The sequence below is a fragment of the Prionailurus bengalensis genome, chromosome F2 (genome assembly GCF_016509475.1).
Source record: "Prionailurus bengalensis isolate Pbe53 chromosome F2, Fcat_Pben_1.1_paternal_pri, whole genome shotgun sequence".
Lineage (NCBI taxonomy): Eukaryota > Metazoa > Chordata > Mammalia > Carnivora > Felidae > Prionailurus > Prionailurus bengalensis.
In genome coordinates this window covers 82,010,696-82,026,907 of record NC_057353.1, presented here as the reverse complement: position 1 = coordinate 82,026,907, position 16,212 = coordinate 82,010,696, and the positions used below count along the sequence as shown (strand labels likewise).

General features: G+C 63.4%; 2 protein-coding genes across 2 annotated transcripts; both read right to left on the bottom strand.

Moving 5' to 3' along the window:
- Positions 1-3,440, bottom strand: THEM6 (thioesterase superfamily member 6). The gene is made up of 2 exons (XM_043601927.1): positions 2,817-3,440; positions 1-697 (listed from the first exon to the last, which is right to left on the bottom strand). The coding sequence occupies exons 1-2, from the start codon at positions 3,327-3,329 to the stop codon at positions 584-586; spliced, it is 627 nt and encodes a 208-aa protein (XP_043457862.1). The 5' UTR covers positions 3,330-3,440; the 3' UTR covers positions 1-583.
- Positions 3,441-8,404: 4,964 nt separating this feature from the next.
- Positions 8,405-11,843, bottom strand: PSCA (prostate stem cell antigen). Its single transcript, XM_043602250.1, has 3 exons — positions 11,662-11,843; positions 10,259-10,366; positions 8,405-9,162 (listed from the first exon to the last, which is right to left on the bottom strand). The coding sequence occupies exons 1-3, from the start codon at positions 11,711-11,713 to the stop codon at positions 8,948-8,950; spliced, it is 375 nt and encodes a 124-aa protein (XP_043458185.1). The 5' UTR covers positions 11,714-11,843; the 3' UTR covers positions 8,405-8,947.
- Between the last annotated feature and the right edge of the window lie 4,369 nt (positions 11,844-16,212).

Sequence of the window (16,212 nt, the reverse complement as noted above, 5' to 3'; positions counted from 1 at the left end):
TGACATTAAAAACCCTTTAATCTTGGGGTTTCTTTAAATAAAACAGAGACATTGCAGCTTTCCCGTTGCAGCTGTAAGGCAGAGATCAGCGTGGGGGGCAGGCAAGGAATCGGGGGGCATCCCTGCGCTCCTGGCTCCAGCTGGCAGCGGGGTTCCGGGGTTCCGGGACAGGGTGGAAGGAGGCAGCTCTGGGGCCCCGGCGGCTCTGACCTACACCATGGGGCCCCAGACTGGCTTCACCCACAGGGTGGTGGGTGAACTCCCACCCCCCAAAGCCCACGCCCTAAGGGTCCTGGGCCTCCCACTTTTCCCGTCACCTCCACCCTGAGGGCAGAGCTATGTCAGGGCATCTGAGTCACCCCCATCCCGTGCCCAGCACAGTATGGGGGAGGGGGACATCAGTAATGGGCGGAGGGGGAGGCCTGAGCGGGCTGGGGCGGTGCTGGGCCGACAGGGCTGGTCGTGGACCGCTCCAGCTGGGAGACGTGGGCCTGGCGGGTCCATCCCGCACCCTCTGGCCCTGGCAGGCAGGGACCGGCAGGCAAGCGCCCCCACGTTGAGGCTGGCGGGCAGGGTGTGGTGGTCATTGGTCCTTGACGACATCACTGAGGCCGCTCTCAGCCCTGAGCAGCTGGCTGCTGGCCTCGTTGTAGGCAATCCAGTGCCGTAGGTCCTCTGGGAGCTCGGGGGGCTCCACCTGCAGGGCGACAGGGGGACATTCCCATGGCCCCGCTGTCCGGGGGACAAGCAGGGGTGCAGGGAGGGGTGACATTCCCACGGCCCCGCTGCCCCGGGAATGAGCAGGGGTGCAGGGAGGGGTGGCCAGCCAGGGCGCGGCCTTCACACCTCTGGGCCTCTGCTCACGCTGTTCCCCCTGGAACGTGTCCTCCGCCTCCCCTTGCAGGTGGCCCTCCCTGAGGCCCCCAGTGCCATTTATCCTCCTGTCTCGAGACACCATCCTCCTTCCTCAGGCCTGTCTCCCCAGCAGGGCCACACCGGAGCCGTCCGTGTGTCCCCAGAACCCAGGCAAAGCCCTCTGAGGCCAGCTGGCTGGAGAGGGGTGACGGGTGACCCGGAGCAACCAGAGGCCTCAGGAGTCTGGAGCAGGGGAGTGGGAGGGTGGCTGTCAGCCACCCTCTGCTGGGAAAGTGCTGGACGGGGGCTGCCGTGAACCTCTCTTCTCCAGCATACCACGAGAAGCTGGACCAGAAGCTCTGGGCCCACTGCTGCGATCCCCCCGCCCCCGCACCCCACCCCCATGCAACCAGCCATCATGGGGAGGCAAGAGGCTGCCGGGCCAGGCCTGAGAGGTCACAGGCCTCGGGGATGGGCTTGGGGTGTTCCCAGGGGAAAGGGGACAAGTAGAGTGGCAGCCCTGGCCTCCCCCGGAGTGAGGGGAGCTCTGCTCAATGTCCAGGCTTTTGGGATCACTTTCCTCCCAGCCAGCGGTGGCGAAACTGGACTTGGAGCATTTCAGCCCAGACACTGGGCTCAGACTGCCCCGAGTAGGCTCTGCCTGGGGCCCACCTCACCTAGCCTAGGCACCTGGGTTCCTCCTGGCCATGCCCTGGCCCTCCCATCTGTGGCTGGGCATCCTCGGGCACACCTGCTGAGCCGCACTATCGGCTCTCTTGGAAGTCGCTTCCAGCCCCCACCGGCCACCCGGCACCCTCTGTTGTAGGAGAGACTCCCTCTGTCTTTTAGTCCCAGCTCTCAGTCCCTCGACTTAAAGCCTCCGTGACCAGAGACTCCCCATGCCGGCCTCCTTACACGTGAAGGGGCATATGGAGCATCTCTGTCCCTATGGGGTGGGGGACACCCAGGACCTTTGGGGGGGTGTCCAGAGACAGAAAACCAGGGAGCTATGCCCATGGCCTCTGTGAGCCTCAGTTTCCCCACCTCCGGTATGGGGGAAAGACCACCCTCTCACGATTAACATGAGACCGTGTCCCCCCTTGTTCAGGAGGCACCTGTTCAAAGCCAGAGAGGGAAGCGCCCTCGTTTAGAGCACCCAGGGGTTGGGGCAGGCCCCGGCTTTGGCACGGAAGCTCCTGAGGCAAGTTTTCGGGACGCCGCCTCAGGCCGGAGCCTGCCCTGGAAACCATTCCGGTGGTGGCGCGCTGCCGTCCCCAGGGCCCCGTTGCCACGCCGCGGTAGCCAGGCTGGGCTGTGCTGGAAGGAGCAGGCCCTGGGGAGGGTCCTTTAGCCCCACACGGGCACTGCGGCCCTCTCGCCAACTGGAAAAGGCACAAGGGCTTGCAGCTCTGTGAGTTCAGTCCCCCAACCCCAAACCCAGGTGGTGGTGACCCAAGCCCTCAGCTCCAAGCTGTGTGCAAAGGGCGGGGGAGGGGGTGTCCTAGGGTCCTTGGGAACTCCCAGTAACCTCTCAGGGACACCATCCCGCCTGTTGAGAACCAAGGACCAGAGAAGGTGGCTACACACTCCGAGCCACACAGCAGCATCAGGACTTAGATTCCCGGGACAGGCCTGGTCAGGGCTTCCCTGGGGGGGAAACGCGGGGGATACCGCATGGGGTGGCATGGAGTCCTGAGAGGCGAGCTTCAGAAGGGGCAGGCGGGCAGCACGCTAAGAACGTGTATGAGTGGATGCAGGGACCCTGGGAGCTCCCAGGGAGAATGGCCATCAGTGAAGTGAGGCCCTGGGTCCAAAAGTAAGGGCTGGAGTGTGGCACTCAGCGGGACAGGCGCACCCCAAGGGGGTGGCCTTCCCTAGAGGAGGGGGCAGGGACCAGGAACCCTCAGGGCCCCGCGGAGGGTGTGCACCCGGGCCCGGGGAGGGGGGAAGAAGGTGCTCACCCTGTGTTTGCACAGGTGCTGCACAACGCGCTCCGGCGAGGTGCCCAGCACATGCTGGCGGGAGCGCAGGAGCGCGCACACGAAGCCATCGCGCAGGCTGATGAAGCGCGCCTCCAGGTAAAACGCTCGGTCGTCCCAGCCCAGCAGGCGGGTGCGCACCTCGAAGGGCTCGAACAGGCGCAGCGAGCGGCGATAGCGCGCGCACGAGGCGGCCAGCACGGCGCGGGCCCCGAGCGCGCGCAGCGCCCCCAGCACCCCGCAGCGGGTCAGGTGCGCGGCGCGCGCCACGTCGGCCTCGCGTAAGTAGCGCGCGTTGTTCATGTGCAGCAGCAGGTCCAAGTCCGAGGGCAGCACGCGGCCCGCGTAGCGTTGCTCGGCCAGCAGGTCGCGGACGCGCGGCTGCAGCAGGCGCGCGCGCAGCACGGCGCACGGCACGCGCACCAGGTACCAACCGTCCAGCAGCGCGAAGTAGACGAGCGCCAGGACCAGCGGCGCCACGAGCAGCCCCAGCATCGCGGCGGCAGGCGCGGGGTGCGGCGGAACCCGCGGCGCCGGTGCCGACCGGGGCGCGCTGCGCTGGAGTCCGCCGCGCCGGTGCCCGCGCCCCGCCTCGCCCGCTTGCCGGAACCGGCGAGAGCCGAGCTACCGGAGCGAACCACCTCGCGAAGCCGGCTGGGGAGGGACGCGCCGGAGGCGGCTGGTGCCGCAGGCCAGGGCCCCGCCCTCCCCGCGCCAGCATCCCCCCCCCCCGACGCCCTCAGTGGTCCGTCCCCCCCCATGTCCGCGCGCCTCCCGCCCCGCTTTCGCTTTCGCCGCGCGCCGCGCCACAGCGGCATCTGGCGGTCGCGGCCCGCGATGCAGGCGCAGGAGAGGGCGAGCTGGTCCGCGGCGTCTCCCCCCCCCTCCCCCGCAGCTCGCTGCGAGCCCTCTTGTCTCTCCCCAGCCGTCGAAGATTCGGTCCCTGATCTGAGCAGAGGCGAAGGCTCCAGTACCTCCCGGCCCAAGTTGCAGGACTTTGCAAAAGAAGTGGACGCCGCCGTCCGCAGCGGCACTGCTTCAAGACTGTCCTGGAAACCGACCCTCCGACGCTCCAAAACATCCAGGGGCTCTCCACCTTTGCAGGGCGCCCCAGCCCCAGCGCGCATGCGGCCGATTCAGGGCGCATCACAGTCTGGCCCCTAAGCCTTTTCAGTCCCAGCTGGTAACCTCATTACCCCCAGCAGCACCACTCCCACCCCCAGGTCCTGGCAATCTCCAACTCATTCCCAAGCATTCCCATCCTTGGCCCGTTCAGAAAGGGAGCATATAACGCCCGCAATGGGGGGAGAGGACTCTGCAAATGTAAAGGGCTCGACAGGGGCCTCATAGGTGTCACGAGCACATGGGATGCGGACCCAGCAGTGTGCAGCAGGCACTCCAGCGTCCTCTCTGTCCCCTTCTCGGCAACACTGGGCAGGGAAGCCCGGAAGAGGTCCACCCAGCTTTCCCAGCACGCCCCCAGCTTGCCAGTGACCTGGGAGGCCACCTCCTTAGGTCCGCACTGGGGCCCTGGAGAGGTGGAGGCGGCTCTGAGAACAGCACCCCCCAGCGGCCGCACTGAGAGGGCTTTGGTCCAGTCCACACGGGGCCGGGCTCCGGTCCACAATGGCAGGTGGCTTCCCTTCCCTCGGGCACCATCCGGGCAGAATTCTTTGCTTTTCTGGCTTTGCTTCTGGGGCCAGTAGTTGGGCAGAATGGGGTCTGGGTTTTCCTGGGTCCTTGAATCTGCTTGGATACTCCGCGGACAGGAAGTTCATTCTCAGGGCGGACGCAGCTGCCCCAGGAAAGCCTGGGGGTAGGAAAGGCCTTCCCCGCGCATTGTTCAGCCTTGTCCCTGCCCTGGCTCAGCTCCACACCATCTGTCCCTGAGGCGGGACAGCTTCTCGGGATGAAGGTGTCCTTCGAGCCCCCTTGGCAGCTGCTCTGTGAATGCAGCCTGGTCACCCCCCTTGTCCCACCCCCACAGTGGGGGCCTGCTTCTAGAAGCCTGTTCTGGAAATGTCAGTGAAGGTTGGTAAACAATAGAATGGGGGGGGGATGCTTACAAGACCCCTGCCCCCATCCTCTGACAGCCGGGGCTCCCTCTGCCAGGGACCCTCCCCTTCCATCTTCCCCTTCCCTGACCCCCAGACAGTCTAGATGCCCAGAACCTGGTCTCACTGTGCCTTTACGCACGATTGATTATGTCAGCAGGGACTGCCATCTCCCCACTGGACCCCGAGGCCAGGAGGTCGCTTTGATGGCCCAAACCCAGGGCCAGCACAATCGATGCCGGCCAGGGGCTCCCCAGGAACCAACTTCTTCTTAGCCGCCCACGTCCGGCTGCATCACCACCAGATGCGGGCGTCATGGCAGACTGTTGGGGGTCTCGGGCAGGTCAGGGACTCCTGGACATCAGACCTGGAACCCCTCTGCTCTGGCTTCGTATCTGAGAGGCAAAGAGGGAGGAGGGGCTGGGAGACAGCCCCACTCCCCCACTGCCAGACGGTCTGACATGTGACCCCTGTGCCCCCTCCAGTAGAGCCCCTGCTGCACCCCAAGTCCAGCCAGGGAGGAGCAGGGCTCACAGAGCAGCGCCCAGGCCGCTGACAGACACTGCGCCCTGCCCACCCAGTACTGTCTTTACAGACACCTGAGTGGTCGAGGGTGGAGACATCAGCAACCTGGGCTGGGGGCGTCAATGCCAGCCCGAGAGGGGCCAGGCAGACGGGCCTGGGACTGGCGTTCCGGGGAAGGGAGGGCTGCGCCAGACCACCTCCAGCCTGGGGCTGAGTGTGCTGCTAGGGTCAGAGATGACGGCTCAGGGAGCACCCTTGCAGGCCTGACCTAGGTGACCGAGCGCACAGGGGAGGATGGCTAGGCGCCAGCTGTGTGGCCTCAGGTCAGTTCCTTCACGTCTCTGTGCCCTGCCTCACCGGGTGGTGGTGAGAATCGATGAGTGATTGCACGGGAGACCCACGAGAGCGCACCTGGCCTCTGGTGACGGGGATACGTGCTATATTATCTCCTACTGTGACAGCCGCAGAAGGCTCGGACAGTGTCCCTAACACGGAGAGTGCTCGGGAAATGGCACCTTTTTTTTTTTTAGGTTTTTATCTAATTTTGAGAAAGAGACAGAGGGCAAGCAGGGGAGGGGCAGAGAGAGAGGGAGACACAGAATCCAAAGCAGGCTCCAGGCTCCGAGCTGTCGGCACAGAGCCCGACGCGGGGCTCAAACCCACGAACCGCGAGATCATGACCGGAGCGGAAGTCAGACGCTGAACCGACTGAGCCCCCCAGGCGCCCCTTGGGAAATGGCATCTTAAAAACTAACGTAAGTCTGTCCGTCCAGGGGACCACCTCAGCCACAGGTGCAGCCGTGAGGGTCTCTGTTCCTTACTATGGAAAGATACATGTTTAGAAAGCAGTTTGTCGGGGAGCGTGTGAAGCATGACCCGGGCACGGATTCACAGTGTGCATCTGCGCGTGTTTGCACGCGACGCGTCACGAAGACGGAAAACGGTGACCCACGTTATCCTAGGGTTTGGGGGAGCCGAGTCCTGTACGCTCTTCTTTCTCGCCGTTCCCTAGTTTGCGAAGACGAGGCGGTGTGGGGAGAGGGAGGTGGGGGTCCCGGCCAGACCCTGCCGTGGGCCCGCAGCTGAGGGGCCCTGGGCCTCTGCAGCTGGACCCCCTGCCGTCCCCACCCAGGGGAGCAGGAGGAGGCCCTAACACGCTGCGTGTGCGGAGGGACTCCTGCCCTTCCCTCTGTCCTGGAGTGAGGGAGGGGCAAGGCTGGCCCCCTCGGGCTCTCAGTTTGAGGCCACACGAACTTGGGAATGGCTCAGGAGGTCAGAGGAGTCCCCGGTCCGGGGAACGGAGGACCCAGCGAGGTCTCCCACTTCTCAGGGCCCGCCGTCCCTCTCCCCTCACCCTGGCCCAAATATTTCAAACCCAGAAGCCCGGGACAGGGTCTGGGGGTCCGGGGCACTGCCTCACTTCCCGGAGCCTCACCCCGGAGGAGGACCCCTGCCTGAGGGTGTGGCTGACGTGTGGGTCGCCGTGGGCTCCCTTCCCTGCTCGGTGGACGGAGGCCTGTCCCTCCGGACTTCCAGGCCCTGCCGTGGCCCCGGTCACACTGGTGTTTGAGATCCTCTCTGTGCTTTATTCCTTTTCGAGCTCCACCTGCTAACATGGCACATATTTCTGTATTTACCCTGTTCACCTGACCCCCTCGTCCGGTAAGCTCGGTGAGCGGGGGTGTCTCTAGGGCATGGAGGGAGGTTGGGGAAAATGCATCCCAGCGTGGGAGACCGCTGATTCTGGCGTGCCTGGAACAGCGCCTGGAACGTAGTAGGCGCTCCACAACCACTGGCAGGACAGATGCACCAGTGTCCTCTACGGTCACCTGGCCAAGGTGGACAAGCCCAAACTCCAGCCCGGGCCAGACCCTCATGGGCCTGAAGCTCTGCCTGAGCCCCCCCCCCCCCCCCCCGCCCCGACCCAGTTCTATGGTGCCCTCTCAGGAAACAAAGCCCCAGCCCTGGACCCTGGACCCTGGACCCTGGATCCTGGACCCTGGACCGGAGCCAAGCCAGGTCTATGTGCTGAGCGTGCCTGGAGCCCCAGAGGGACGGGCGTGGCAGAGGCCAGAGCCTGCGCGGAGCCGGATCTGAGCTGGGCCCCGGAGGCGAGGAAGAAGTGGGGAAGACCAGCACTGGAGGTCACTCGGGACGTGCACAGGGAGACTCTGGGCCTCCGGCCTGGACTTGTTGGTCAGTGTGGCCCTGCCCCAGCCCACCCCAGAGCTCCAGAAGCCGGGCTCTAATCCTGCCTCACCCACCACTCAGTAGGGGTCTTGGCCAGAAGCGCCCCCCTGTGCAGGTTCCCGCCCTGGCTCCGCTCACACAGCCCACCCCACGTGGCCGACAGGTCCTGGCACTGGAGCCCCCAGGGGCAGGGAGGCAGCCCCTGTGTTTCCCAAGGGGCTTTCTCAGGAATTGAAAAGGCGAGGCGGGACCCTAGGCTCACAAGCACTGTGAAAGGAACCCCGCTCCCGGACAGGAGGGACCTGAGGGCAGGGGGCAGGGGGCAGCTTCGCTGGGGACCCTTTTGCATAGTTTGAATTTTTCACCGTGGGTGTGGAGAACTTACAGCGGACAAAACAAGACATTTAGGAAACAGGCAGAGGGAAAGAACAGGGCGGGGACGCCGAGGGGGCCTCACACAGTAGCAGCCCCTCCCACCCAGAAACCGCTGAGTCCTGTGGATCCTCAACGCTCGCAGCAGAGGGGGGTCCCAGGTAAGTATCTGAGGCTCAGAGAGGTCGAGTGATCTGAGTGAGGCCACACAGCAAGAGACGGGGTCCCCAGGGATGCCGCCCTACCTTCTGCAGCTGTGTCCTCCCTTCCCGGTGTCTGACATCTGTTTCTGCCCAGGCTTGGGCTCCACCCCATGTGGCTGGCTACGGACATGGCCACAGCCCACGGATGTGGATCCAGGTGGCATCCAACACAGCCCTGGACCCCAACCCTGACTCCCACCCGGGGGCGCGCGAGAACAGAGCTGTCTGCAGCTAAGTCAATGGGACTTTATTAAGGGCCTACTGGGTGCAGGGGTTACTGCTCCAGGACTCCCAGGAACATTGGGAGCTGGACCCCCTCCACACCCCATCTCTTGGGGCTCCCAGGACCTCTCACTCCCTGCCCCTAATTCTACTCAGTACATTTCATCTCAGCCTTTGTGGGGCCCTCCTGAGTGCCTGTTCCTTGCTGGTTACAGGTGACCCTATGAGTGGGACATGGCTCGGCAGGTAGAGGTGGAGGGAGTGGTCAGGGAAGGCTTCCTGGAGGAAGAGTATGCCTAAGCGAGGATTAAGGAGTGGGTTTGAATGTGGGGGTTGTGTGGGCCGTGTGCAGGCTGTCGCGCATCAATACAGCCCAGCCTGCTGGGCAGTGGGAGCTGGGCAGGAGTCCTAGGGAGCCATGGAAGGCTAGAAAGGGCAGAGGGGCATGGCCCAACCCGAGTTAGGGTCCAGGAGGGGCCTCGACTGGACCAGGTGTGTATGAAGAGTGCCCTGGGGCCCCTGGGACACAGTGGGGTCCTCCTGCCTCCTACATCCGGCTAGGGCCCCAGAGCAGCAGGCCACCGAGAGCAGTGAGCAGCACCAGGGTGACAAGAGCTGGCTGCAGGGCATGGGCCCCGTTGGCATTGCACAGGTCACTGGAGCAACACGTGATGTTCTTCTTGCCCAAGTAGTAGTTCTGGGAGTCATCCACACAGTGCGAGGTGCAGCCCTTGCTAATGACGGTCAGGAAGCCAACAGCACCTGGGGGTGGGGGCCGCTCAGCTAGGGCTGGGTCCTGGGTGTTCGCCCACCCGGCCTTGTCCCAGCTCCCACGGCCCTCTTCCTGTCCTGACTCTGAAACTCTGGAGTCATCCCGGGTGACTGCCTCAAGACTGCCAGCAGTGCGAGGGCAGGCACTTGGGCTCATCTGTATCCACATGCCCAAGGCAGCCAGACCTTCTGCTGGGCACTAGACATGCCTAATGAATGGGTGAATGCAGGGATGGATGGATGGATGGATGGATGGATGGATGGATGGATGATGGATGGATGGATGGATATATGGATGGATGGATGGATGGATGGATGGATGGATGGATGATGGATGGATAGGAGATACAGGGGGATGGATGGATGGATGGATGGATGGATGGATGGATGGATGATGGATGGATGGATGGATATATGGATGGATGGATGGATGGATGGATGGATGGATGGATGGATGATGGATGGATAGGAGATACAGGGGGATGGATGGATGGATGGATGGATGGATGGATGGATGGATGATGGATGGATAGGAGATACAGGGGGATGGATGGATGGATGGATGGATGGATGGATGGATGGATGATGGATGGATGGATGGATATATGGATGGATGGATGGATGGATGGATGGATGGATGGATGATGGATGGATAGGAGATACAGGGGGATGGATGGATGGATGGATGGATGGATGGATGGATATATGGATGGATGGATGGATGGATGGATGGATGGATGGATGGATATATGGATGGATGGATGGATGGATGGATGGATGGACGATGGATGGATGAAGGGTGATGGGTGGACAGACAGACAAGGGATAGGTGGGGGGGGGGATGAACAGATGGGAGACAGAGCAGCTGTATCCATGGGTGGATAGATGAACAAGTGGCCAGGTGCACAGAGGATGAGCAGTTCAGTGGCGGAGACCTAAACCCAGGTGCTCTGAGTCCCTGCCTTGGCAGGGAAGGAGATGGCAAAAGGCAGGGCAGAGCCACACCCAGCCCGGGGCAGGGTGGGAGGGTGGGGGGGAATCTGGGCAAGGTCACGCGGAGGACTCGGGGGGCAGCAGGGCCACTCACGGATGCGCTCGGTCCAGCATTGGGTGTCGGAGTGGGTGCAGTTCTTCACGTGCAGGCAGTTCTGGTTGCTCACCTGGGCCTCGCAAGAGTAGCACTGCAGGGCATCGCCTGGGGGGAGGGGGCGTGCTCAGAGGCTGCCCTCCCACAGAGCGGGAAGGAGCCTCATTTTCTCGTCTGTCACACTTTCCAGGCTGCTGGGAACGTGCAAGAGCACAAGAGCCTGCCGCAAACCGGGACATCCTCACGGGGAGGGCACTGCGCCCATCAAAGCCCCCCCGGGAAGGCTCCGGTGCCCGCTTCCTGTCGTGGCGTCTGGAATCCACCAGTAGAGCCCCAGCCCACCCCTCCGGGTTTTAAAGCTCTGTTAAAAAGCCTATGGTCCAAGAGGGAAGGGGGTGACGCACCCCTGGGTGGGAGCTGGCTCACCCCACTTGGCAGCCAGCCCAGCTGGGCACGGGGCAGGTGGGCGCAGGGTGGACAGACCTGCTCACGTCCTTCCGTCGCTGTCCCTAACAGCCTGCGCAAACCCCACCCAGCCTCCCAGGCCTCCCTGGTGCTGTGTGATCGGCACGGGCCCCGGGCTGGGTCCTGCTCTGTCCCTGGGAGTAGCGGCCCCAGCTGTCACACGATGTCTCCTCCGATCAAAACAATGGTGGAGCTGGGATCCAAGTCACCCAATTGCAAGCAGGCCCCGTGCTGCCAGCCCTGTGCTCCGGCACCACACACACCAGCTGACCTCCAGCAGCCTGTCGGGCCATTGTCATGATCCCCACTCTCTAGCAGAGGAAGCTGAGGCTCCGAGAGGTTTAGCGATTACCCAGGATGGGAAGAGACCGAGCGAGGCCTGGAGTCCAGACCAGAGCAGCGAAGGCCCACACCTGCCCCGCCCCTGGGTGTCTCCTGTCCTTGCTGCCCACAGTGGACCCCAGGGGAGGGGACCTGGGTCCTCTGAGGACAAACCTTAGCCCTCTCCCGGTTCACTCTTCCCTCCTGCCTCTGTGGCACTTCCTAACTTGAGGCTTTTTGCCCCTGTGCTTCCTCTCTACTCTGCAGGCTCTCAGTGCCTCCCTTGTCCGTCTGCCCTCTGAGCGCCAGGCCCTGCGCACGGCGGTCAGGAGAAGAGCCCCCGCGTGCCCTGCCCGCTCTGGGTGAGCCATTACTCCATCCTGGCTGCACTGCGAGCCGCCCCAGAGGGGGACGCGGGCAAGGACAAAAGTCCCTTCTTCCTGCCGTCGCCTCCGCTTCCTTCCACCTGACCTCCCTGCTCCCTGTCCCCCTCCTCCACCTCCTCTCTCTCTGTCCTTCCGGGTGGGTGCTCTCTCTGAGGGCCCCCCGGTCTCCCTGGATTGCCCCCACCCCAGCCCTGTTCCCGTGGCCCTGCCCCGGGCCGGGGGAGGTCTCACTTGGCTGCAGGGCCAGGCCGATGGCCAGCAGGGTGAGGACGACAGCCTTCATGGTCACCAGCGGGCAGCGGTGGCGTGGACCTCGGGGTGGCTTTATATCGCTTCGGCTGGCAAGGCGGAGGCTCCACTGCCCACTGTCAACACGGACGGGTTCCCCGCGGCCAGCAAGCACCACGGGTAGATCCCAATCTCCACCCGCCCGGCCGGGCTGCACCCCGCCACTCCCTCTGTCCTCCCGTCTGCTTCCGGAAGGCAGAGCCTGCCCAGGGCAGGGGCCGCCCTCCCCACCTGTGGCCATTTCTTAGCCACCCCAGGGCGAGGCGCCAGGCTAAGTCTCTGCCCACCTCACACCAAGCGGTGAAGCCAGGGAAGGGTGTGACCACCTTGTCCAAGGTGGAGGGCGACCTCCCTGGGCCTGTGGTGCTCCTAGGGCTCCTGGTCCCACAGGAGCGACAGACCTTGGACGGCTGCAAACAAGAAGTGCCTCGGGAGGGGGCCACTCTGGGAAGTGCCCCGGAGGCTTGGGGGTGGGGGGCTGGCACAGCCAAAGTGCACTGTCCTGCTGCATCGGGCTGGGTGCAGGCTCACCCCTCGTGACCTTACTTAATCCCCATACAACATGGAGCTTTAGCTGCAAGAGAGGCGGGGAGACGCAGGAGGAGGAGGAGGGGGGTGGCAGAAGGCAGGACATTGCCTGCACGCCAGACCCACTCTCCCCCTGTCTGTGTCCTGGGGTCCCACAAGGGTCCCAAGGGCTTCCCCTGGCTGGTGACCTGAGGGCGGGAGGCTCAGAGGCCAGGCCATCTCTCCTGCTGTGCCCTGACCGCGGGGTGCTCTGTGCAGTGAGTGGCTACATCCCCATGGGCCAGCCTGCTCCCCTCCTGCTAGCCCTGCCTGGCCTGTGCTGACTGTTCTGTGCCCTCACCCCTCCAAGCCCAGGGGCCCAGTGGCTTCCTGCTGCTGTTGGCCTGGGGCCCATTCTCGGTCCCCACTGTCCCTCCAAACTTGCCCCTCCCTTTGTAAACAGTCTCCCTGTGACCCCTTGGAATGTCCCGCAGGTGCTGGCAGGTACAAGCCACGCTCACTGCCTGCTGACCCCAGTGTGTCTGGGGGGGGGCGGTGAGGGGGCCCTCCCATGGGGGGAGAGGACCTTTCACTTCCTGATGCCCTCCTGGCCCAAAGATGGCATCTCTGACCTCACTTTACCATCTGACCTCATGCCCTTGGGCTCCTCCCTGGGTGGAAGCCCCAGGGTAGAGCAGGGGCTGTGCCGTGGTGCTGGCAGGTCGCTCCCGGGGATGTGTCCTCTCCCGGCCCTCTGGGACAGGGACAGGTGGGGGTGGGGGTGCGAGAGCAGAGCGACCCTTCCCGGTGGGGACAGCTTCCATCCTCTCACCCTGAGTCCTGGATCAAGATGACACAGTGACATGGGCCCAGGGTGAGACCCACACCTCCCCAGCACTCGCTGCACCGCTGGGGTCTTTCCTGCCCAGCCCGCCCGTTTGCACGCTTTCCCCGGGAGGTGTCTCTCCTGAGGCCCAGGAATGGACAGGACCTTGCTCAAGCTCACACGGAGGCGAGCGCGGTCCCCCCACTCCAGCTGCCTTCCTCCTCTTCTGCCTGCTCCGAACGTTCTCCCGGAACACCCCCCCCCCCCACCCCCCGCCTCCAGCCCGCGATCCCACCAGCTCAGGTGCCTTGGAAGGTAAAGTGTTTGTGACTTCACTGCGCCTGGCCGTCTGCCTGTCTGCCCACCCCCAGCTGACCGGAACTGGGGGCGCCCCGGACTGGAGCCTTTCTTATCTGTCTCTTTTTACTCAAGGCACCCGGCACCTAGCACCAGCCTGGGACATTCAGTCCTCAAATATTGACAGGTGCATGAATGTTTGTTAATCTGATTCGATACGAGGCGATTACTCTCTGGCTGTGGTCTCAAGCAGGGCGCTTCTGTGCCCCGGGGCACGTTTGGCCTAATGCCTGAAGACATGGTCGGTTGTCCCAACAGGGGGGTCATCCTGCACAGGACGCCCCCACCACAGAGACGCTTCCAGCCGGAGGCCAGCAGAACCGCGGGGGCAGGAGGCCTGCCCAGGGCCGTGGGCACGAGGCTGCTGTCCCAGCGTACGGTCCGCAGAGAATTAGACCAAACAGGATCGCCTTGAGTCTAAGGAGCCAATGAGCTCTGCTGGGCTTGGGACTTGCCTGGGACCCACCCCCGCTTCCTTCCTTCCGACTGCTCCTTCTTGGTGGGAAGGTCTATCCGTGTCTGTCTTGTCGCTGCATTCTGGAAGCGCATGACTTGTCTGATTTCCCAAGTGTGCAGCCGGAAGGAATCATCGTCTCCCCCAGACCTGATGTTGGGGCCGATGCTGGCGTGAGTTAAGGCTTCGGGGCTGTCGGGGAGGAACGAGTGAGTGCACCCTGCCTGTGAGAAGGATGTGGGGTTTGGGGTGCCGTAGTCAAATGCTACGGTCTGAATTGTCCCCCCAAATCCCCACACTGAAGCCATAACCCCAATGGGATGGTACTTGGAGGCGGAGCCCTTGGGAGGTGATTGGGTTCAGACGAGGTCATGAGGGTGGGGTCCCCCCGATGGGCTAAGTGCCCTCATAAGATCAGACACCAGAGCTCCCCCCACCCCCTGAGCCCACAGCGGGGAGGCGGCCGTCTGCACGCCAGGAGGGGGGCCTCCCCCTCACCCGACCGGGCCGACGCCCCGCTCTCAGACTCCCAGCCTCCAGAGCCGCGAGAAACAAACTGTGTTGTTTACAGCTCCTGGTCTGTGGTGCTGTGTTAGGGCAGCTGACTGAATATTGAAGCCCATGGCACGATGCCCTAGATAGAGTCCTCGACTCCACCTTTGACCCTGTCAGCCCCAAACTAAGTCCTCACTAGGGTCACAGCCTGAATCCTGACCCTGCTCACCGAGTAAGCCCTGACCCTGACCGTACCCTGAGCTCTGACCCTGGTCACTGACTGTGCCCTGTCCTGTCATCCACGCTTTGGGCACACACTGAATACAGCCCCTCAGCCTAGACTGAGCCTGGAAAACCTGTCACAAAGGGATGGGACTCCCTGCAGTGGATGGGGTCAGGGCGTGGCCTCACCCTTAGCCCCTTTTGTCTGCTCTGGTGTCACCTCCCTGGGCTCCAGATTTTCCTGTTCTCTTTTGGCTTTCCACCTACCTGCCCAATGAGTTGGGTTCCCTGGAGATCCTGCCCGCCCGCATTGCCCCCCACCCCACCAGGATGGGGGGCTGGTGGGACCGGAGCAGGGCCAGGCCCTGGGAGGAGGCAGGATCACTGACCACGCCCCTCCCCCCCCCACCGACTCCCGTTTTGCAGACAGACCGTGACCTCCTATGGCTGCCACCCTGTCCCACACTTGAATGGATGCCTTTTTTTTTTTTGGATGAATCTTATATTTTATGCTGAATTAATTAGAAAAATTAAGATGTTATGTGAATTACAAAACCACAGTCGATTTCACCTTCTACTTTTATAGACTTTTTCCTTTAGAAAAATGCATCCGTAACTCGAGAGGATAATTCTACTTGCTGCCAGGCCACTGACGGTCGGGGGACGCATGCTCCGTGCCAGGCCTCCCGTTGTGGGTTCTGGAAATTAAGGCCATGTCTCGCAAGCTCCCTGTGTGTGTGTGTGTGTGTGTGTGTGTGTGTGTGCGCGCGCATGTGTGTTTGTGTACTGGGGGCCGAGTCCCATCAGGAGCTCTGGGAGCCCGCTTCTCACCCCCAGCCCACCAGGGCCAGGCTCCCAGGGCATCCCGCCACCCCGGGTGCCAGTCGGTCTCTAATTCTCTCAAGGGTCTTGCACCCCAGGGGAGGTGCCTCTTCCTGGTTCTCACAAAGGTGTCCTAGGCACCCTCAGTGGCTCTGCCCCAACCTGCCCCCTCCTGCTGTCCCAGCCTCAGCCCCCTGCTGGTTCTCCTCTTCTCCCTCCAGGAGTGCAGTCAATGAGCCCAGGAGACCCGGCCCACCTCAGGCAGCGCCGCCCCCCTGCCAGAGGGTGTGGAATTCACAGACACCCTCAGCCTGGAGCCAAAGCCCCCCTCTGTTGCTATTAAGAGACTTGTCACCCCAAGACCCTCCCTCTGGGGACTGACTGGTTTCCTCACCCGAGGACTCCAGAGTCTCGGGGAGACTTTGCCTCCTCCAGGCTGAGTACAATGTATGCAGGTGAAACGCTCTGGGCTCAGGAGAGCAGGGCCTGGTGGGGACCCTTGTGTGGAGCCCACTGGGAAGCCAGGGGTGGGGCAGGGGGTGACCTGCTCAGACTGACCCTCTCAAGGCCACTCTGGCTGTGAACGGCGATGGGGGGGGGCTGCGGTGGCGATCGGGGGTGGTCTGGGGGCCCAATCCTGTGCACTGGGGGTGCTCGGGGGAGTGGGGCCTTCAGCGCCAGCTCCCAGGAGACACCAGTCCTTTCCCCTCCTCTCTTTATAACCCTTTCTCCTCGGCCAGAGTTGGCTCCGTCCCTGAGATGAGCCCCAAGGGCCCCAGAGTGTTGGTGGGAGCATCTGGGGGAACCCCAT

Excerpts from the sequence above, each read along its gene's own strand:
- PSCA (XM_043602250.1), bottom strand. The coding sequence starts at position 11,713 with ATGAAGGCTGTCGTCCTCACCCTGCTGGCCATCGGCCTGGCCCTGCAG. Across the intron at positions 10,367-11,661 it reads CGGCCTGGCCCTGCAGCCAA|GCGATGCCCTGCAGTGCTAC; the intron begins GTGAGACCTCCC and ends CCCTCCCCCCAG. Across the intron at positions 9,163-10,258 it reads ATGCTGGACCGAGCGCATCC|GTGCTGTTGGCTTCCTGACC; the intron begins GTGAGTGGCCCT and ends CCCCACCCCCAG.
- THEM6 (XM_043601927.1), bottom strand. The coding sequence starts at position 3,329 with ATGCTGGGGCTGCTCGTGGCGCCGCTGGTCCTGGCGCTCGTCTACTTC. Across the intron at positions 698-2,816 it reads AGCACCTGTGCAAACACAGG|GTGGAGCCCCCCGAGCTCCC; the intron begins GTGAGCACCTTC and ends GTCGCCCTGCAG.